At 44.8% G+C, this 20,545-nt stretch overlaps 1 protein-coding gene across 1 annotated transcript in view; it reads left to right on the top strand.

The window, feature by feature from the left end:
* Positions 1 to 1,714: 1,714 nt before the first annotated feature.
* Positions 1,715 to 20,545, top strand: part of ABCA2 (ATP binding cassette subfamily A member 2) — a 278,032-nt gene continuing 259,201 nt past the window's right edge. Inside the window, exon 1 of the mRNA XM_077477138.1 lies at positions 1,715 to 2,110. Coding sequence (XP_077333264.1) covers positions 2,045 to 2,110 — 66 coding nt within the window. The 5' untranslated portion in view covers positions 1,715 to 2,044. The remainder of the gene's footprint in view (positions 2,111 to 20,545) is intronic.

Here is a 20,545-nt window from a genome sequence, read left to right as displayed (position 1 = left end):
GCACAGTGGACAAGACCATACAGTGGTTTAACAGGAAAGGTTCCATTCAGAACAGGCCTCGCCATGGTCAAGCAAAGAAGTTGAGTGCATGTGCTCAGTGTTCTATCCAGAGGGTTGTCTTTGGGAAATAGACGTATGAGTGCTGCCAGCGATGCTGCAGAGGTTAAGGGGTGGGTGGGGGGTCAGCTGTGAGTGCTCAGACCATACGCCACACACTGAATCCAATTGGTCTGCATGACTGTCATCCCAGAAGGAAACCTCCTCTAAAGATGATGCACAAGAAAGCCCACAAACAGTTTAAGGATAAGCAGACGAAGGGCATGGATTACTGGAACCATGTCCTGTGGTCTGAGACCAAGATAAACTTATTTGGTTCAGATGGTGTCAAGCGTGTGTGGTGGCAACCAGGTGAGGAGTACAAAGACAAGTGTGCCTACAGTCAAGCATGTTCTGGGGCTGCATGAGTGCTGCCGGCACTGGGGAGCTACAGTTCATTGAGGGAACCATGAATGCCAACATGTACTGTGACATACCAAAGCAGAGCATGATCCCCTACCTTCAGAGACTGGGCTGCAGGGCAGTATTCCAGCATAACAAACCCAAACAACTCCAAGACAACCACTGCCTTGGTAAAGAAGCTGAGGGTAAAAGTGATGGACTGGTCAAGCATGTCACCAGACCTAAACCCTATTGAGAATCTGTGGGGCATTCTCACATGGAAGATGGAGGAGCACAAGGTCTCTAACATCCACCAACTCCGTGATGTCGTCTTGGAGGAGTGGAAGAGGACTCCAGTGGCAACCTGTGAAGCTCTGATGAACTCCATGCCCAAGAGGGTTAAGGCAGTTCTGGAAAATAATGGTGGCCACTCAAAATATTGATACTTTGGGCCCAATTTCAACATTTTCATTTAGGGGTGTACTTACTTTTGTTGTCAGCAGTTTAGACATTAATGTCTGTGTGTTGAGTTATTTTGAGGGGACAGTAAATTTACACTGTTATACAAGCTGTACACTCACTACTTTACATTGTAGCAAAGTGTATTTTTTTCAGTGTTGTCACATGAAAAGATAGAATACAATATTTACAAAACTGTGAGGGGTGTACTTACTTTTGTGAGATACTGTATAATGCCTGTCCCCCTTTAAGCGAAGCTGGACAGGGGTGTACATGTGGCGCAATTTTTCGATTTGCAGCATGACAAATACAGTCTCTGCTGTTGGGCTTGATGGGCAGTGCCACCACCGCCGACCATGACACATTCAAGTGAATGAGGCTGAAACGCCACTGCGAGCCAAACACTTGCGGCGCAGATTTTCTATACACAAAGCTTGTATGGCTGTCCTAATAAAAATAGACCAGCCTTTCCGCCTTCCTGTCTGTCTGCCACACCTGCACTGCTCTGTGATATGCGATCCATCAGAGATCGCTCTTCAGGTGTAATCCAACCCTTAACATTCTTCTAAAATCTTTAATAATAAAGAAAAAAAAAGAACTGTGGCAATCATTTCTGATACACATTGCTTCCCCAAACTAAATGTCATTGGGTTAGGTTTGGATCCCAGACACAGGACTTCAGATCCTGAGAGGATCCATCGTTTGAAGTTGGCAGCTGTGAGTTTGGTTAATGAATGAGCTCCAGTATGTGCAGAAAAGAGGGGACTGCTCCTTTAAGAGTGGGCAGGGCCTAGACAGACTGGCAGGGAATGTAACTCAATGCAGCAGAGGAGGAGGAGGCATACAAGAGATGAAAACACAGCTGATTGCTATCCAGACCGCAGAACTAGATGGACTTGTGGTCAGTGTGCCACCTCTGGGCGCTGTAGCTTAGCCTGGTACTGGGGGGATCTTTGCTTTCCCCCCGAGACCTGATTTCCCACAATCCATTGTTGTTTTGTATACAGCAGACGTGGATTCTGTGCACACCGAGGAGTGAGATGAACCTGGATGGCCATCGCATCACCCTCTCACCCCTATAAATGAGCAGCTGGTATCAGAGATCAGAAACCGACCACAGGGGCACCGACACCCACAGATCCTCACCATGGGCTTCCTGCACCAGCTGCACCTCCTGCTCTGGAAAAATGTCACCCTAAAACGGAGGAGCCCGGTAAGTGCCCCCATCTCCCATCAGGATAGATAGAGGAAAGTTGCGGTAGGGTGAGGGCAGCCTGGCACTCCGGGGGTTAATGCAGTGTGGTGGCAGAATGGGCCTATGTGGGTGATGGGAGACGGTGGGCATTGGATGTCTCTGCTTGGTGCCATCACATAACATAAGTGATCTGTGACTCCCGGTGGGTAGTGGTGGGCACTGGCACTATCACGATGGTGACCTCACCGACATGTGACACCCGGCTTATGTTGCAGGTTGACAAATGTCATCAGCAACAGGGCACTGCCAGGGAACTTGCTGCGTCTCTTTGACCTGGTTTTTCTTACCTGCCATCTTGGCTGTCACTTGCTGGACTGTGCGTGTGGCTTTAAATGAGGCTTTTCTAGCTGGTACCAGTGGTGAGATGTTCTCCAGGAATGGAGGACATACCTTCTGTCTTGTAGAATCTGATACCTTGTCATCTGATGTGACCTACCCGTCCCTCTGCACCTACCCGTCCCTCTGCACCTATCTGTCCCTCTGCACCTACCCATCCCTCTACACCTGCCTGTCCCTCTACATCTACTTGTTCCTCTGCACCTACCCTTCCCTCTGCACCTACCCTTCCCTCTGCACCTACCCTTCCCTCTACACCTGCCTGTCCCTCTACACCTGCCTGCCCCTCTACACCTGCCTGCCCCTCTACACCTGCCTGCCCCTCTGCACCTGCCCGTCCCCTCTGCACCTACCCGTCCCCTCTGCACCTACCCGTCCCCTCTGCACCTACCCGTCCCCTCTGCACCTACCCGTCCCCTCTGCACCTACCCGTCCCCTCTGCACCTACCCGTCCCCTCTGCACCTACCCGTCCCTCTGCACCTGCCCGCCCCTCTGCACCTGCCCGCCCCTCTGCACCTGCCCGCCCCTCTGCACCTGCCTGTCCCTCTGCACCTGCCTGTCCCTCTGCACCTGCCCGCCCCTCTACACCTGCCCGTCCCTCTGCACCTACACGTCCCCTCTGCACCTACCCGTCCCTCTACACTGCACCTACCCATCCCTCTGCACCTACCCGTCCCTCTGCACCTACCCGTCCCTCTGCACCTACCCGTCCCTCTGCACCTACCCGTCCCTCTGCACTTACCCGTCCCTCTGCACCTACCCGTCCCTCTGCACTTACCCGTCCCTCTGCACTTACCCGTCCCTCTGCACTTACCCGTCCCTCTGCACTTACCCGTCCCTCTGCACCTACCCGTCCCTCTGCACTTACCCGTCCCTCTGCACTTACCCGTCCCTCTGCTCTTACCCGTCCCTCTGCACTTACCCATCCCTCTATACTTACCTCTGTGTGTGCTGCTCTCTATTCCATCCCTGAGGTCTCTTCCATGCATCTACTCTGTTCCTGCACTGTTTTCTAACCCGTCCCTGAGCTTCTACCCCGTCCCTGAGCTTCTACCCCGTCCCTGAGCTTTTTTCCCCCCCGTCCCTGAGCTTTCACCCCCCCCCCCCCCCGTCCCTGAGCTTTTTTCCCCCGTCCCTGAGCTCTCCTTCTTGTATAATCTGATAGTATTCATTCTTTTACTGCTGTCTCCTACTTCCAATGCAGTCTACTTCATTCTTGGTGTCTTCTACATATATGTGCTCTCTACTCCATCCCTATCATCTCTTTTCTGTATGTTTTCTCTACCCCATCCCTGCCATCTCTCTTACTTGCATAATCTGTTGGCTATTCATCTCTCCTGAATACTGCTCTTTACTTACATACCTGCTCTCTACTGTATCTTTGCATACTCTTACCTGAGTATGCTATTTTCTAATCCACCCCTGCTGTCTCCTACCTGAACGCTGCTTTCTACTGCATCTCTTCTGTCTCCTACCTGAACGCTGCTTTCTACTGCATCTCTTCTGTCTCCTACCTGAACGCTGCTTTCTACTCCATCTCTTCTGTCTCCTACCTGAACGCTGCTTTCTACTGCATCTCTTCTGTCTCCTACCTGAACGCTGCTCTCTACTCCATCTCTTCTGTCTCCTACCTGAACGCTGCTCTCTACTCCATCTCTTCTGTCTCCTACCTGAACGTTGCTCTCTACTCCATCTCTTCTGTCTCCTACCTGAACGTTGCTCTCTACTCCATCTCTTCTCCCTACTCATCCCTGCTGTCTGATACTTGAATGCGGCTTTTTGACACCCTAGGCAAAAACCTCATTTTGGCACCCCCCATTGCCCCCTTTTCCCTGCCCATGTAAACCCCACCTTTTTAATGAACCGCCCATCAAATGCAGCCTCACCAGTACTCATCAATTAATGTTTGCTTGCTTCCATTCATTTGTGAGTCGGCACACAGACACAGTCCTCCAACGCTGCACATCTGACACTATGTGCGAACAGAGCGGCGGCTGATGCTGAGATTTAGTTACCAGTGACCAGGCGCCCTAGGCAGCATGGCACCCTAGGCAACTGCCTAGTTTGCCTAGTAGTAGCACCGGCCCTGAACATTGCTCTCTACTCCATCCCGGCTGTCTCATACCTGAACACTGATCTCTACTCAATCCCTGCTGTCTCATACCTGAACACTGCTCTCTACTCCATCCCGGCTGTCTCATACCTGAACACTGATCTCTACTCCATCCCTGCTCTCTCATACCTGAACACTGATCTCTACTCCATCCCGGCTCTCTCATACCTGAACACTGATCTCTACTCCATCCCGGCTCTCTCATACCTGAACACTGATCTCTACTCCATCCCGGCTCTCTCATACCTGAACACTGCTCTCTACTCCATCCCGGCTCTCTCATACCTGAACACTGATCTCTACTCCATCCCTGCTGTCTCATACCTGAACACTGCTCTCTACTCCATCCCGGCTCTCTCATACCTGAACACTGATCTCTACTCCATCCCTGCTGTCTCATACCTGAACACTGATCTCTACTCCATCCCTGCTGTCTCATACCTGAACACTGATCTCTACTCCATCCCGGCTCTCTCATACCTGAACACTGATCTCTACTCCATCCCTGCTGTCTCATACCTGAACACTGATCTCTACTCCATCCCGGCTCTCTCATACCTGAACACTGATCTCTACTCCATCCCGGCTCTCTCATACCTGAACACTGATCTCTACTCCAACCCGGCTCTCTCATACCTGAACACTGATCTCTACTCCATCCCTGCTGTCTCATACCTGAACGCTTCTCTTTACTCCATCCATGCTGTCTGGTACCTGAGTACTGCTGTCTCGTACTCGTATGCTGCTCTCTACTCTACCCCTGCTATCTCATACCTGAATGCTGCTCTCTACTCCACCCTTGCTGTCTAGTACCTAAATACTGCTCTCTACTCCATACCTGTTGTCTCTTACCTGAATGCTGCTCACTACTTTTATCCTTGGCATCTTTTTGTTACCTGCATGCCGTGTTCTTGACTCCACCCTTACATTAATGTGTTCTTTGCTAATATATCTCTGCTGTCTTTTACCTATGTGTGTGCTCTCCTCTCCATCCCTGCTATCTCTTACCTGTATACTGTTCTGCATTGTAATCCTATACTGGCTGTGCTTTGCTTGAGGTGTTCCTCTCTTCTTTACCCTTGCAGTCTCTTAGCTGTGTGAGTTGCTCTCTGCTGTCTTTCTCTTACTTTTACTGTACTGGCGGTCTCTTACCTGCCTTGTTCTGCTGTGCTCTATTCAATTTCTATATCATTGTATAAGACCCTCTCCTCTCCCTTACCTGTATATGGTGCTCTCTGCTTTCTCTGTATACCATCTGCTGCTTACTTAGATTTCCTCTGCCATCCGTCTCTTATCTGTCTCCTCATTTGCAGTTGGTGTGATTTTCTGTGCCAACTGTCTCTTATCTGTCTCTTTAGGTGCAGCCAGCTTCATTCCCTTTACTTATTAATTCCAATACACTCCAATGCTTTCCTAGCCGTCTCTTACATGGAAATGGACTGTCCTTGTATGCCAGCATCACAGCTATACCTTCATTTCTGTTTGCTGAACTCATTTTTGGCTGTCTCTTACCTGTATACAGTCCTGGCCCTGCTGTCTCTTAACTATATATATAATCCAGTCTCTTACCTATATATATAATCCTGGCCCTGCTGTCTCTTACCTGTATACAGTCCTGGCCCTGCTGTCTCTTACCTTTATATAATCTTGGCCCTGCTGTCCCTTACCTTTATATAATCCTGGCCCTGATGTCTCTTACCTGTGTATATAATCCTGACCCTGCTGTCTCTTACCTGTATATAATCCTGGCCCTGCTGTCTCTTACCTGTATATAATCCTGGCCCTGCTGTCTCTTACCTGTATATAATCCTGGCCCTGCTGTCTCTTATCTGTATATAATCCTGGCCCTGCTGTCTCTTACCTGTATATATATAACCCTGGCCCTGCTGTCTCTTACCTGTGTGTATATATAACCCTGGCCCTGCTGTCTCTTACCTGTGTATATATAACCCTGGCCCTGCTGTCTCTTACCTGTGTATATATAACCCTGGCCCTGCTGTCTCTTACCTATATAGAATCCTGGCCCTGCTGTCTCTTACCTATATAGAATCCTGGCCCTGCTGTCTCTTACCTGTGTATATAGTCCTAGCCTTGCTGTCTCTTACCTGTGTATATAGTCCTGGCCCTGCTGTCTCTTACCTGTATATAATCCTGGCCCTGCTGTCTCTTACCTGTGTATATAGTCCTGGCCCTGCTGTCTCTTACCTGTATATAATCCTGGCCCTGCTGTCTCTTACCTGTGTATATATAACCCTGGCCCTGCTGTCTCTTACCTGTGTATATATAACCCTGGCCCTGCTGTCTCTTACCTGTGTATATATAACCCTGGCCCTGCTGTCTCTTACCTATATAGAATCCTGGCCCTGCTGTCTCTTACCTATATAGAATCCTGGCCCTGCTGTCTCTTACCTGTGTATATAATCCTAGCCTTGCTGTCTCTTACCTGTGTATATAGTCCTGGCCCTGCTGTCTCTTACCTGTGTATATAGTCCTGGCCCTGCTGTCTCTTACCTGTGTATATAATCCTGGCCCTGCTGTCTCTTACCTGTAATCCTGACCCTGCTGTCTCTTACCTGTCCCTGTATATTCTACACTCTGTATGATTTGTGGTGTCTCTCTCTGGCTCTGTCTGCTGTCTCTTCTCTGTGTGATCTCGCTCTCTTCTCTCCTGTGGATCTCTGTCCTCCCTCTCTGCTCTCCCTTCCTACAATCCTGTTATTTGTAAAGTCTGCAGCTGTCTGTTTTCCCTGTGGTGATTGTCTCGTGCTTGTGTAATCTGCTGCAGTCTCCTTTCTGTATCCACTACCACTGCGATCCTATGCCGCTGTCTCTTTTCATATGTCTCATCTGCTTTGCTAAACTGGTCACACACATTACAATCTTGACTGTACAATCTCTTCATAGTTACCAACCTTGCAGTGTGAGGGCTCTAAACAATCCATGTCATTCTGTCAAAACACGTAGGATAGATCCTGTGCTGCATTATAATAATAATAATACATTTGGAGGAAATTATACAGTCAAAGTGTAGCATGTGCGGGCAACTTTAACCATGCTGTGGCCCTGCCACCCCTGTTAGCAGTGCCATCCCTTATCTCTTCTTGCACTGTCTCCTCCCTTAAACTGATCATACGCTATACAATCTGATTGTACAATTTCCTTTAGATCTACTGTCAACTATATAATGCAAGGGCCTGCATCATTTGATATAAAAGAATGGATTGTTTAGGATTTTCCTTATTTTGCATATTTTTGTTAAATTTAAAGGAGATTGTACAATCAGATTTTATAGTGTATCGCTATCTATAGCTGTGCCATCCCCTGCCTTCTCTCTTAAGCTTGGTACACACACACATACAGGTTTATTTATTTTTTGTTCAACCAGCAAGTTGAATGAAAAAAACTGACAGATCACCACATCAACACAAGGGATGTTGGTGCAGGGATCTCTCCCGCAGAGACATTGTACTCTGATAGGGGGGACTCAACACCACCCAGAATACACCGACCAGCGCTCCCTGCTATTGACAGACACCTGTATACACAGACCAAAAGTTGCCTATTCTCTCTGAACCAGCTGAATTTTAGCCTGTGTGTACCTGGCTTAAGGATCACTATACATGTTCCAATCTGAATGTACAACCCCTGTACAATCTATCTTAGATTTACCAATTATAACTATGTAATAGGGGGTCCTAGTGAATTAATCCTAACATGTTTCCAATCAGGTAGGCCCTTGCACTACGTTCTTATTGGTTGATCTAAAGGAAATTGGACAATCAGATTGTGACATGTGCGGTGAGTTTAAGCTAGCCACACATGTTACAATCTGATTGTACAGTCTTTACAACATGTGCAAGAGTCTACCTAAACAATCTGTTAAATCCATATCCAGTCTAGTAGGCTCTCGCACTCTATAGTTATTTTTAGTGTTACTAAACCCATGACAGTAAAATCAGTCTGTATATGTAGTAAAGCATGCTTGTTATACTCACTGTGGAACCTAAGTGGTTAATCCTCTGCATTGTGTAAAAAGGCTGTTTGATCCTGTCTTCTCTGATCCTCCCCTTCTTCCACAGTCCCCAATCCATCTCCTGAAAGAACAGAGCCTTAGGTGGCACTCTGCACATGCTCAGTTTGGTGTGTATCGCTAGATAGTGTTTTTTTTTTTGTTTTGTTTTGGAAGGGTGCATGTGATTAGCACAGGGCCAAACGGCCCTGTCAAAACAGAGGGTCAGGGCTCAAGCAGCCTCATAGGACAGTCAGAGGAGAATGACTCAGTATATAACAGTCTTGTGACACTGATAGAAATCACATATACACTTATATACTGTACTGATGATAAGAAGGTATTTAGCAGTTTACATTTACTAAAATAATTACATTTCCATGTTATGTGCACTGTGGGAGACCAGATATATTGAATGCAGGGTCCTGGGTTTAGGAGCACTTTAAATCTGCAGCAGATTGTACAATCAGATTGTACTTTTGTGTGACCAACATGCCATCTGCTGCTTCCTATCTAAGCCATGCTTGCTCCTCCTATAGCAGTGCTGCACTGTTTCCTTCCACCCCTCCTAGATCACCACGCACGTTACAATCTGATTCCTGCTTTAGGTTTATCATCTCCATCTCCCTCTGTATTATGGGAGCACCTACAGAAGATTTCAGGAACTAAACACACAATGTACACGATCGTAGCACAGATGTGATCGATAATGTAGGATTGCAAGTTACGACAGTATCTTAACTATTGATCAACATCTACTTCCTTTGCACGTGGCATACCAATTGAATGGGTTGTCGACTATAGATCGATACTTCCTATCGGAAGAGATTGATCGGAAAATAAAGTAATCATTTATCAAAGTGCCATAAGGCTGCTTAGGGAAGCAAATGCGTTTATTGACCATTGCAAGTGTTTGTAAGGTTCATGGGCATGATGCCTAAAAATAGGTGGTTGATCTGCATTTTTACCACTCCCCAACTGCCCACCTAAAGCCTGTCATGGCACATGCCGCAGTCATCTCAGTCAAACTCCTCCATTGAAGTCAATGATGCTGTAGCTTGTGGTGCAGTTTTTTCAATGCAAAATCTCCCTTCAACTGGAAACAAAATAGCCATTCAGGAGGGAAAAGTTTCGCCTCCTGAATGTAAACAAGCTACCTCTGATGTGCAAAGCACCATGGATCACTTTTCAGGGCAGCTGCAGGAATTGTGAATGTGAAAGAGGCCTTAATACTTGAATGCTTCTAGTTTTTTTTTTTTTTTTTTTAAATTTTGCCTAAGGTTGTCTCAAGAGTCTCTCTTCCCCCCCATTTCCATGTTTTGGTGAGCACTCATTAATATACTATCTGGGTCTGTTACCTTAAGGAAGGGGATCTGTGTACCCTGGAAACATTAGTGTTCCTGATTTGGCACTTCAGTAACCGGTCATCTTAGATATTCATTGGTGTTTCCGACGATATGGGACTTCAGTAGCCGGTCATCTTAGAAGTTCATTGGTGTTCCTGATATGGGACATCAATAACTGGTCATCTTAGAAGTTCATTGGTGTTCCTGATATGGGACATCAATAACTGGTCATCTTAGAAGTTCACTAAAAAGTTATATCAGGAACACCAATGAACTTCTAAGATGACTGGTTACTAAAAACCCATATCAGGAACACCAGTCATCTTAGAAGATCATTGCTGTTCCTGATATGGGACATCAGTAACTGGTCATCTTAGAAGTTCATTGGTGTTCCTGATATGGGTTTTTAGTAACTGGTCATCTTAGAAGTCCATTGGTGTTTCCGATATGAGACTCCAGTAGCTGGTCATCTTAGAAGTCCAGTTGGAGTGCAGGCTTTGTCCTATGGCTGGATTTGCACATTGTCACTGTTTAGCCCCATAGATGCGTTGTGTGGTTTCATGTCACACTGTTGTGGTGGTAGGGTTAACCTCACAGACGGTGCTGCCCCCCCCCCCCCCCCCCTGGTATTAGGCCAGCTCTATCATTGGCAGTGGAGGCAGAGAGCCGAGCTTGTCACTGACACTGCATGGGGAGACAACCCCTAGCTGTAACAAAGCCAGGCTTGGCTCTCCTGCTCCTGAATCATGGATGATGGCCACAGGCCAAGGGAATTCCACCAGAACTAGTATATCTGGCTGGCAGCTGCCCTTCTCTCTGCACCACCTGCACATTAGATACGCCACTGCATACTCCATGCACCTTTTGTGTATAGGGCAGGGCTCTGTATAAAGCATAGAGCTTTGCATACAGACAAGGTTGTAAGTATATCCACAGCAGACCCAACTGCTATGGAGCCTGACAGCAGTAGGAGGCCAGCACCATCAGGCTACTTTGTGATTTTTGCAAATAAATATGAAGAAAATCCATAGATTGGGAACCTCATATACTATATGCTATCAAATCCTATAGTATTCTGTACTGATATGCTTACCATGGGATAGCACCCAACTGTCCCTGATTTAGAACAAAGTCCCTCTGTCCCTCTTTCCTCCACAGTTGTCCCTCATTTTGGTCTGATCTATATCATTTTAAATAAAATGCATTATTTTAAGTGTTAAACAGTGCTAAACCTTTCATTCAATTTCCAAATTGCTGCATTTGAAAATTTTAAAAAGCCAATATAAGGGGCAGTTCTCACCTTAAAAATGTAGTATGGATGCTTTTCTACATACGCATTTTCGAAGCGTTCCAGTGCAGTATGTGCTGCTGCTTTGTCCTGTATTCTGGCTCATAAATGGCAGGCATCTGTGCTTGGATAGGATGATAATATATTTATACAGTATATACTATATATATGCAAATACACAAGGGTGGCATGTTGAGCATTTTTGACAAACGATGGCAGGGCCACTGTGGGCTTTGAGGTTTTTCTTCTGAAAGTGTCTTTCTTCTTTTTTACATTCACATCCCTCTTATTTCTGTGTATTTAATTTGTTTGTTTTTTGTTTTTTTATGTATGTATTTTTATGTATTTTTCATGTTCTTTTTCTGTGTATTCAATTTTGTTTTGTTTTTTATTTTTTATGTTAGTTTTCTGTGGCTATTTTGGGTGACTAGTTACCAAAATCATTAATATGTACTTTCCCTTCTAAAACCAGCTTGTGCTTCCTATGCCTCTCTGGGAGACCTGATACATTGGGTAAATGTAGAGGTTCATGGTTGTCCAATCAGAGCGTCCCAGCAAGCCTTATATACCAGCTGAATTAAAGGGATACTCCGATCATTTTACAGTTCTTCCTTCCCAGTAGTTTTGCAAAGTGATTTCACGTCTCTGGTCTCCACACGCATTCCAAATCTGATTTGTTTGACAACAATAGAAGCGCTTTATAAAGCTGACTGCTCTGAACTCGGCAGTCCGTAAAGTGATTGTAAAGGCTCTTTGTTATTTAAAAACAAAAAAAATTATACTTACCTCGTCTGTGCAGCTGGTTTTGCTTCTGCTCTCCTGGCCCCTCCCTCCTATCTAGTGCCCCCTCAGCCAGCAGCTTACTATGGGGGCACCCGAGCCGAGTTAGAGCTCCGTATATTCATTCAGACATGGAGCCCTGCCTCCTCGCTTTCCTGATTGGCTGACTGATTTTGATTGACAGTTGCAGGAGCCAGTGGTGATGCTACTGTGTCTCAGCCAATCAGGAGTGTCTGGGACAGCTAAAACACTCATAGACATTGCTGGAAAGAAAGGGGCTCAGGTAAGTAATTAGGGGAGTTCTGGGGCGGCTGTACATATACTTCAGCACTTTGAAGATGGATATCTCGGTAACAACAGCAGCAGCTGCTGCCACAACCAAGATGTCCATCTCTTCAAGAGCCGGTCATGTTTACGAGGATGGTGGTCTCTGCAGCGAATTCACCGCGAGATCGCCGTTATCGGCGGCGGGAGAGGGGCCCCCTCCTGCCGCTTACCGGAGCCGTCGGCAGTGGCGGAGGCGATCAGGTCCTCTCTGTGCCCGGGTATAGAGACGAGTGAGGGGAAGATGGCCTCCACCCGTCTCCATACCATAGCAAGGTGGAAGTGACGTCACTTCCTCCCATAGCTCTTAAAGGCACATTTTTTCAAATGACAATTTTTTTTTTTTGTCCAAATGTGAGATCTGAGGTCTTTTTGTCCCCAGATCTCATATTTAAGAGAACTTGCCATGCTTTTTCCTATTCCTTGTAATAGGAATAAAAGTGACCCAAATTATTATTTTTTTTGAAAAAATTAATAAAATCAAGTAAAATAAATAAGACTTTTTTTTTTTTTTTTTTTTAAACCCTGTCCCGATGAGCTTGCCTGCAGCAGTGAACGCATGTGTGAGTAGCGCCGCATATGAAAACGGTGGTGAAACCACATATGTGAGGTATTGCCGCAATAGTTAGAGCAAGAGCAATATTTCTAGCCACAGACCTCCTCTGTAACTCAAAAAATGCAATGGAGATTTGTAAGGGTAAAAGTTTAACACCATTCCACGAGCGGGCGCAGGTTAGAATTGGGACATGTTGGGTATCAATTTACTCGGTGTAACATTCTTTCAAATATAAAAAAAATTGGGCTAACTTTCCTGTTGTCTTATTTTTTAATTTTATTTTAAAAAAGTGAATTTTTTTCCAATAAAAGTGTGCTTGTAAGACCGCTGCGCAAATACAGTGTGAAAAAAAAAAGTATTGCAATGACCGCCATTTTATTCTCTAGGGTAAAACAATTATAATGTTTGGGGGTTCTAAGTAATTTTCTAGCAAAAAAAAAAAAAACTGTTTTAAACTTGTAAACACCAAAATCTCAAACCAAGGCTAGTCTAAGTGGTTAATACATAGAATGCATTCAGATAAAAAACTTCTGCCTTTACAACTCCTTTAAGAGAAAAGTATAGTGCTTTTACAGTCCGTTTTAAAAGAGGGGAGTATGTGTAAATGATCAGCCTAATGTAAGTAATCTTAACGCGGTGTAATAAAACCCAACGCATTTTTTTTTTTTTTTAAATGAGAATCACCCCCTGCAAGTTTTAAAAATGCAATTCAGGCAGGCGTTGAGCCTTGGTTATGTATGTCTTTCCGGCCTGTACACTATTTTGCGTCGTAGCTATCCAACCATTGGCTCCGTTTGCTTGACTGAACATTAGAAGAATCCTTTATTAAAAAAAAATAAAAATAAATGCAATTCAGGCTATAGCACTCACATCATTCTAGAGGTCCGTCCCCCTCCCCGCAGTACTTATTTTTTACCACTAGATGTCTATAGTGTTTTTTTTTTTTTGTTGGGTTGAACAACATCCAAGGTCACAGACTGAGGATATACTGTGAGTGCATATATAATTCTTTCTTTATTTTTTTTCCCATAGCCACACTCCTAAACCTTGTGGACAGCCTTCCTAGAAGAGTTGAAGCTGCAAAGGGTGGGCCAACTCAATATTGAACCCTATGAACTGAGATGCCATTAAAGCTCATGTGCGTGTATAGGCAGGCGTCCCAATATTTTATATATATTTATTACACACACTTTATGTGCTTGGGGCAGCCATATGTGCTCATTACATATGCAGGCTCTGTGTTGAGCAGTGACGCCCTCTGTGGGTTATATTTGGCCTCGCAGTGAGTTATATCAGCGGTCAGGAAGGGCTAAACTACATGGTATTTGAATTCTGAGATTTTAATCTTTCGCTGCTGTGATAGTTACCCTCCTCCTGCTGGCAGTCACCTAATTTAGAGGGGGTGGGGGCTACAGAGGAAATTTTCAGAAGCTCTGTCATGTTACTGAAATTATTGGTTATTTATTGCTGGGGGAGGGGAGCAAGTGATCACTAAACTGATAGAACAAATGGTTCTTCTAGAGTAAGCTACACAACTAACATGCAGCAGCATCCTGTAGCAATCATGTGCACATGATTGGAGCCTTATGTGATTGTATTATATTTATTGTTATGTTATATGTCATATTATATCCTTATGTGATAATGCAACATTTATTACCATTTGTCCCATTTGCATAGCGATCAACTGCCACTCCTAGGGATTAGCAGTTTAAGTAGCACAACTGAACTATTAAGAGTCTCCATTGTAGCAAAAATACTTTATTAAAATTATGGAACAGCGAGCTTGTTAAAATGTAATAGTCAGGTCGGAAATGTTTTCAAGTGCAAATTTCCAGTACTTGCTCCTGTCTGAGCAAAGGCTGCAGGTCTCTAATTAGGGGTTGCTAATCACATTTGGTGATATAGAGATGACCACTAGAGGGAGCATTTACAAAATAGAAGATGGAATACAATTATCCAAATCTAGAACAGCCGCCAACTAATACCCATGGAAGTGTATAAAACTACTATAAAGTGTTCATTGCTTAAAATGTGCACTTAAAAAAAAAAAAGGCTGCTTGATGTGGGGTACTACAAACCGTCCTTTTTTTTTTTTTTTTTTTTTTTTTTTTGTGCGCTTTGAAAAATGAGGCCAAGCCGCAATGATGGCACTTCTATCGCTGCATTTCGAATTTTTGTGTGATATGGTTGGCTGGCTCGACGCGGCTCTTATCCCTAAGAGACGATACATATATATTAAGCTAGACAGTGTGAGCCAGTTTTTGCATGCATATATGAAGCACGCAGACATAAGTAGGTCATGATGGAGATGATATAGATACATTGTACGCTTACGGCGTTAGTTCATTTAGGCTGTCTGTACGCTTTGTAGGTGAAATATTTCTAGGGTGGTTTTTAGTAAAAAATTTAAAATGTATATTTTTATTTAACCTGATTGAGCTGTAGCCCTACCACCTAGGACAGCGTACTTGACAGTATTATGGAGTTAAAGTGGACCTGTCATTAAATTTGACACTTCTCATTTAAGTGGATGTGAACAATAATTTAAAATGTAAATATGGGACATCATTCAGTCCTGTATAAAGTTCACTGATTTGTTATCTCTTGACTCTTACCTGGAGATCCTGCCAATCGCAGCATTTCTTTTTGCGGATTGACAACACTAAGCCATTGCCCTGCAGTAGGCAGCAGCCTTGTTTGCTACCACCTGCTCTCCTTTAAGTGGAAGCCAAGTTGATGCACAGCATCCTTCTAGTTTGCCAGTTAGAACACGCCCAGCTGTGTCCGCTGTAGTAGCTTACCTATATGTATTCCACAAATCGGAGGGAGACTGTGAGATGTACACTATTACTTTAATCAGTTCGGGTCAGCATTATAAAATTCTAATATTTGAATACAAAATGTACCTCTTTTCTAATAGAATTAAAGGGCTGTTCTACAGTCCTAAGCCTAGGTATCTATATACGTAATAACAAAAAGCATTGTCCGTGGCTCATAGTGAAGTGTTCTGAATGAGAGAACCGCAGAATGAACATGACAAATGAGCGATAACCACAGAATGAACAGGTTGCATATTTTTTGCTCCACAGATAGGCTGGGTGTAGATGTGCGGCAAGATTCGCATCTCCACACCACCTGTTTTCATCCCGTAAATACGGCACTACCGTAACCTAATTGTGTGTATTGCACATGGTTGCGGTGCAGCCCTATTCGTTTGAATGGGTTGTGTTTGGTGGTGGTACTGCCTGCCCAATGAGGCGAGGTGGGGATAACTTTTGCTGCAAAGCATCACAGCTGTGGCATATGAACGCTCCCATCTGCTGCCTATGCAGCGTAAGGGGAGGCAGTTGGGAGATTGGTAAAAATATGTCTCGAGCACAAACTGCAAGTCCTAAATGACCCTAAAAAAAGTGTAAAGCTTGCTATATCCTTTATAGTGTTTTTTTTTTTTGTTTATTTTTTTTTTTTTTTATTTCCATTTTAGCCTGCACTATAAAAAAACAGAGATTCCCCCATTTATGCTATACAGATGCAGTGTCTATAGTATGTCAAAATACCCCAACGGCAGCTGCCTGATCTGATTGGATGCAGCCACTTTTCATCTCACAATTGGCTCCTTTTTTTTTTCTCCTCTCTCTCTAATTGAGGGATGTTTGCTGAGCAGGAGGTTGCCTATAAGTGAATTTTGGCTGGTTCTTCACCTGCAAGTCATACGGTGTATGGCCAGCTTTATGCCCCTTCCCTCCATAGACTGTGATCAGTTGTACAATGACCAGGATAACCAGACAGGTATGGCGGAATGTGCAATCCATATTATTGCCGTCATACTAGTCCTTCGCCGTCTCCTGAGTGTTCTGTTTTAGGCTACACAACCCCTTTAGGAAGAAATCTACATTGGGAGTCTTCTGTCCTCTGATTAGGATGTAGAGTGGGTGGTGTGGCCTGGTTTGGTCGGACGCACCTGGCAGATGGAATTCTGGGAAATGCTTCCACGGATTGGAGATTCGGGGCTATTATCCGCAGGCAGTAATCACTCAGCTGGGTTAGCCGGAACCTGTAATCTGCAGATTATTAGGCAACAGACCGCATTATTGTTTGCAGCCGCAATCCTATTCCTACTAACAGGGACAAGGCCTTCTGTTAGTTTAAAGGGAACTCCGCACATAAAGTGACCATAGAACTCCATTATACTGACATATCTCTCCTTCTTCTGTACAAGACACTGATCATTTTCACAGCAATCGGCATTTATCACTGTCATAGGCAGAATTTCTGTTTCTGCCCATTCACACTCCTTTTCCGAATGCTATAAGTGAACGGGGGGGGGCGAATAAATCTCTCGCATAGTGCAAAGGGGCATTCTGTGCTTGGCTCCGGCATGCGCAGTATACGTGATTTAGTGGTATGGGTGCTAACAGGTCTATAAAGCTTGAGTTGTTGGGTTTTGAAGTTGATCAGATGGCAGATCTTTGATAACAAGGAAATCGATCGGAGTGTTCATGGAGTGCAATGAGCTTAAATGGATTTTTTTATTGTTGTTTTTTTTTTTAAGTGTTACTGTACCCAGGACCCTACATTTTTTTTTTTTCTTTTTTTTTTTTTTAGTTCTTTTTTTTATTTTTTATTTTTTTAAGTATGTGATTAGAGCCAGAGACTCTAATTGGCTTCAAAAAAGGGTAGGCTCGGGGCGCATGTCCTGCTGAAAGCTGAAGTTCCTCTTCATGTTCAGCTTTCTAGCAGAAGCCTGAAGATTTTGTGCTGATATAGACTGTTATTTTGAATTGTTCATAAACCTTGAATAAGGCCCCTGTTCCAGCTTAAGAAAAACATCCCCAAAGCATGATGCTGCCACCACCATGCTTCACGGTGGGTATGGTGTTCTTTTGGTGATGTGCAGTGTTGTTTTTGCGCCAAACATATCTTTTGGAACTATGGCCAAAAAGTTCAACCTTGGTTTTATCAGACCATAACACATTTTCCCACATGCTTTTGGGAGCCTTCAGATGTGTTTTTGCTAAATTTTGCCAGGCTTGTATGGTCTTTCTTCATAAGAAAAGGCTTCCGTCTTTGTCACTCTACCCCATAACCCAGACATATGAAGAATATGAGAGATTGATGTCACATGTACCACACAGCATGGTCTTGATAGATATTCCTGCAGCTCCTTTAACCACTTGCCCACTGGGTACTTAAACCCCGCTCCCTAACCAGATCAATTTTCAGCTTTCAGTGCTCTCACATTTTGAATGACAATTGTTCAGTCGTGCAACGCGGTACCCATATGACATTTTTGTCCTCACACAAATAGAACTTTCTTTTGGTGTTATTTATTCACCACTGTGTTTTTTTTTTTTTTTTTGGCGCAATAAAAGAAAAATGACTCAAAATGTATGTTTAAAAAAAAAGCATTTTTCTTCGTTTCTGTTATAAAATTTTGCAAATTAGTTATTGTCTTCATAAATTTTGGTCAGAATTTATACTGCTACATATCTTTGGTAAAAATAACCCAAATGTGCGTATATTACCGTATATACTCGAGTATAGGCCGACCCGAGTATAAGCCGAGGCCCCCAATTTACCCCCAAAAAACTGGGAAACCTATTGACTCGTGTATAAGCCGAGGGTGAGATATGCCTGTCCATCCCTGTGTGTGTCCGTCCATCCCTCTGTGTCCGTCCATCCCTGTGTGTCCGTCCATCCCTGTGTGTGTGTCCATCCATCCATCCCTGTGTGTGTGTCCATCCATCCATCCCTGTGTGTGTGTCCATCCATCCATCCCTGTGTGTGTGTGCGTCCATCCATCCATCCATCCCTGTGTGTGTGTGTGTCCATCCATCCATCCATCCCTGTGTGTGTGTGTGTGTGTGTGTCCATCCATCCATCCCTGTGTGTGTGTGTGTGTGTCCATCCATCCATCCCTGTGTGTGTGTGTGTGTGTGTGTGTGTGTGTGTGTGTCCGTGCAGCCTTGTGTGTCCAGCCTACCTGTGTCCCGAGCCTCCGTCCGGTCCCGTCCCGAGCCTCCGTGTCGTCCCGTCCCGAGCCTCCGTGTCGTCCCATCCCGAGCCTCCGTGTCGTCCCGTCCCGAGCCTCCGTGTCGTCCCATGCCAGGATCGCCGCTCTTCGTCGGCGCCCTGGCGGCCATTCCCCTGTTCAAAAGCCGCGCCTCCGCCTGTGATAGGCGGAACACTCAATTTCCCAGCAGTCAGTGTTCCGCCTATCACGGACATCGGCTCATCCGAGGATGAGCCGATGTCCGTGATAGGCGGAACACTGACTGCTGGGAAATTGAGTGTTCCGCCTATCACAGGCGGAGGCGGAGGCGGAGGCGCGGCTTTTGAAAGGTAGAATGGCCGCTGTCTGTCTGCTCGACACGCTGTTCGGGCAGTCAGACAGCGGTGACTCGAGTATAAGCCGAGGGGGGCACTTTCAGCCTCAAAAAAGAGGCTGAAAATCTCGGCTTATACTCGAGTATATACGGTATTTGGTCTTTGTGATAGTTAGAGTCCACAAGCTATGCTGCCAATCTCTGAAAATGTATCGCACCTGACCCTAACAAGCCAGGAAAGTACAAATACCCCACAAATTACCCCTTTTTGGAAAGTAGACATTCCAAGGTATTTAGTAAGAGGCATGGTGAGTTTTTTTGAAGTTCTTCCAAATTTTTCCCACAATTCTTGCAAAATCAAGATTTTTATTTTTTTGTTACACAAAATTGTCATATTAGCAGGTTATTTCTCACACACAGCATATGCATATCACAAATTGCACCCCAAAATTAGGGCTGGAGAAAAAATCGATTTAAATCTTGAGTTAAGAGGTCAAATCGATTCAAAATTTAAGCAAATCAATCTTTTTAGATTTTTTTAGATTTTTTTTTCACCACCATGCCGCTCCTGAGGTAGGAGTTTTTAGGCGAGGGCGCAGCTTAAGCCTAGTTCGTGAGACCGGATGCCGCAGACTAGGCAAAAGCCTCGGCCTTGCCTAAAAACTCCTGCCCACAGCTCCTCAGGACCGGTGCAGTGTCCATTAAAAAAACGCCCAGCTCTACCCAAAATACATTCTGCTACTCCTTCTGAGTATGGCGATACCACATGTGTTACTTTTACACAGCCTGGCCACATACAGAGGCCCAACATGCAGGGAGCACCGACTACAACTTGCACTGTTGAAGGTCCTGTAGCACCAGGAAACTGGAAACGCCCCAAAAATGAGCCCATTTTGGAATGTAAACACCCTAACGTATAATCTATGAGGCATAAGGAGTCTTTAGAACATATAATTATTTTTTTTTTTTCTACAAGTTTTTGGAAAATGTACAAAGAAAATGAAAACACTCTTCTTCCTTCTTCTTCTACATAGCATGTACATACCAAAAATGACACACCAAAATAGATTCTCCTACTCCTCCTGAGTATGGTGATACCAAATGTGGGAGACTTTTTTACAGCCTTGCCACATACAGAGGCCCAACATGCAGGGAGCACCATAAGTGTTCTAGGGACATACATTTCTCAAATCTAATTTCTTACCTTTTGCACTGTAGTGGCATAGATGAGAACTGATGTGGTGTGGATGGGGATGGCTGAGTATGGATGGGAGTGGATGGGATGGCTGAGCATGGATGGATATATTTTGT

Source organism: Lithobates pipiens, unplaced genomic scaffold, assembly GCF_037356315.1.
Source record: "Lithobates pipiens isolate NorthernLeopardFrog02 unplaced genomic scaffold, aLitPip1_a1.2 Scaffold_1, whole genome shotgun sequence".
In the NCBI taxonomy this organism is placed as follows: Eukaryota; Metazoa; Chordata; class Amphibia; order Anura; family Ranidae; genus Lithobates; species Lithobates pipiens.
This window is presented reverse-complemented; position numbering and strand designations above follow the sequence as displayed.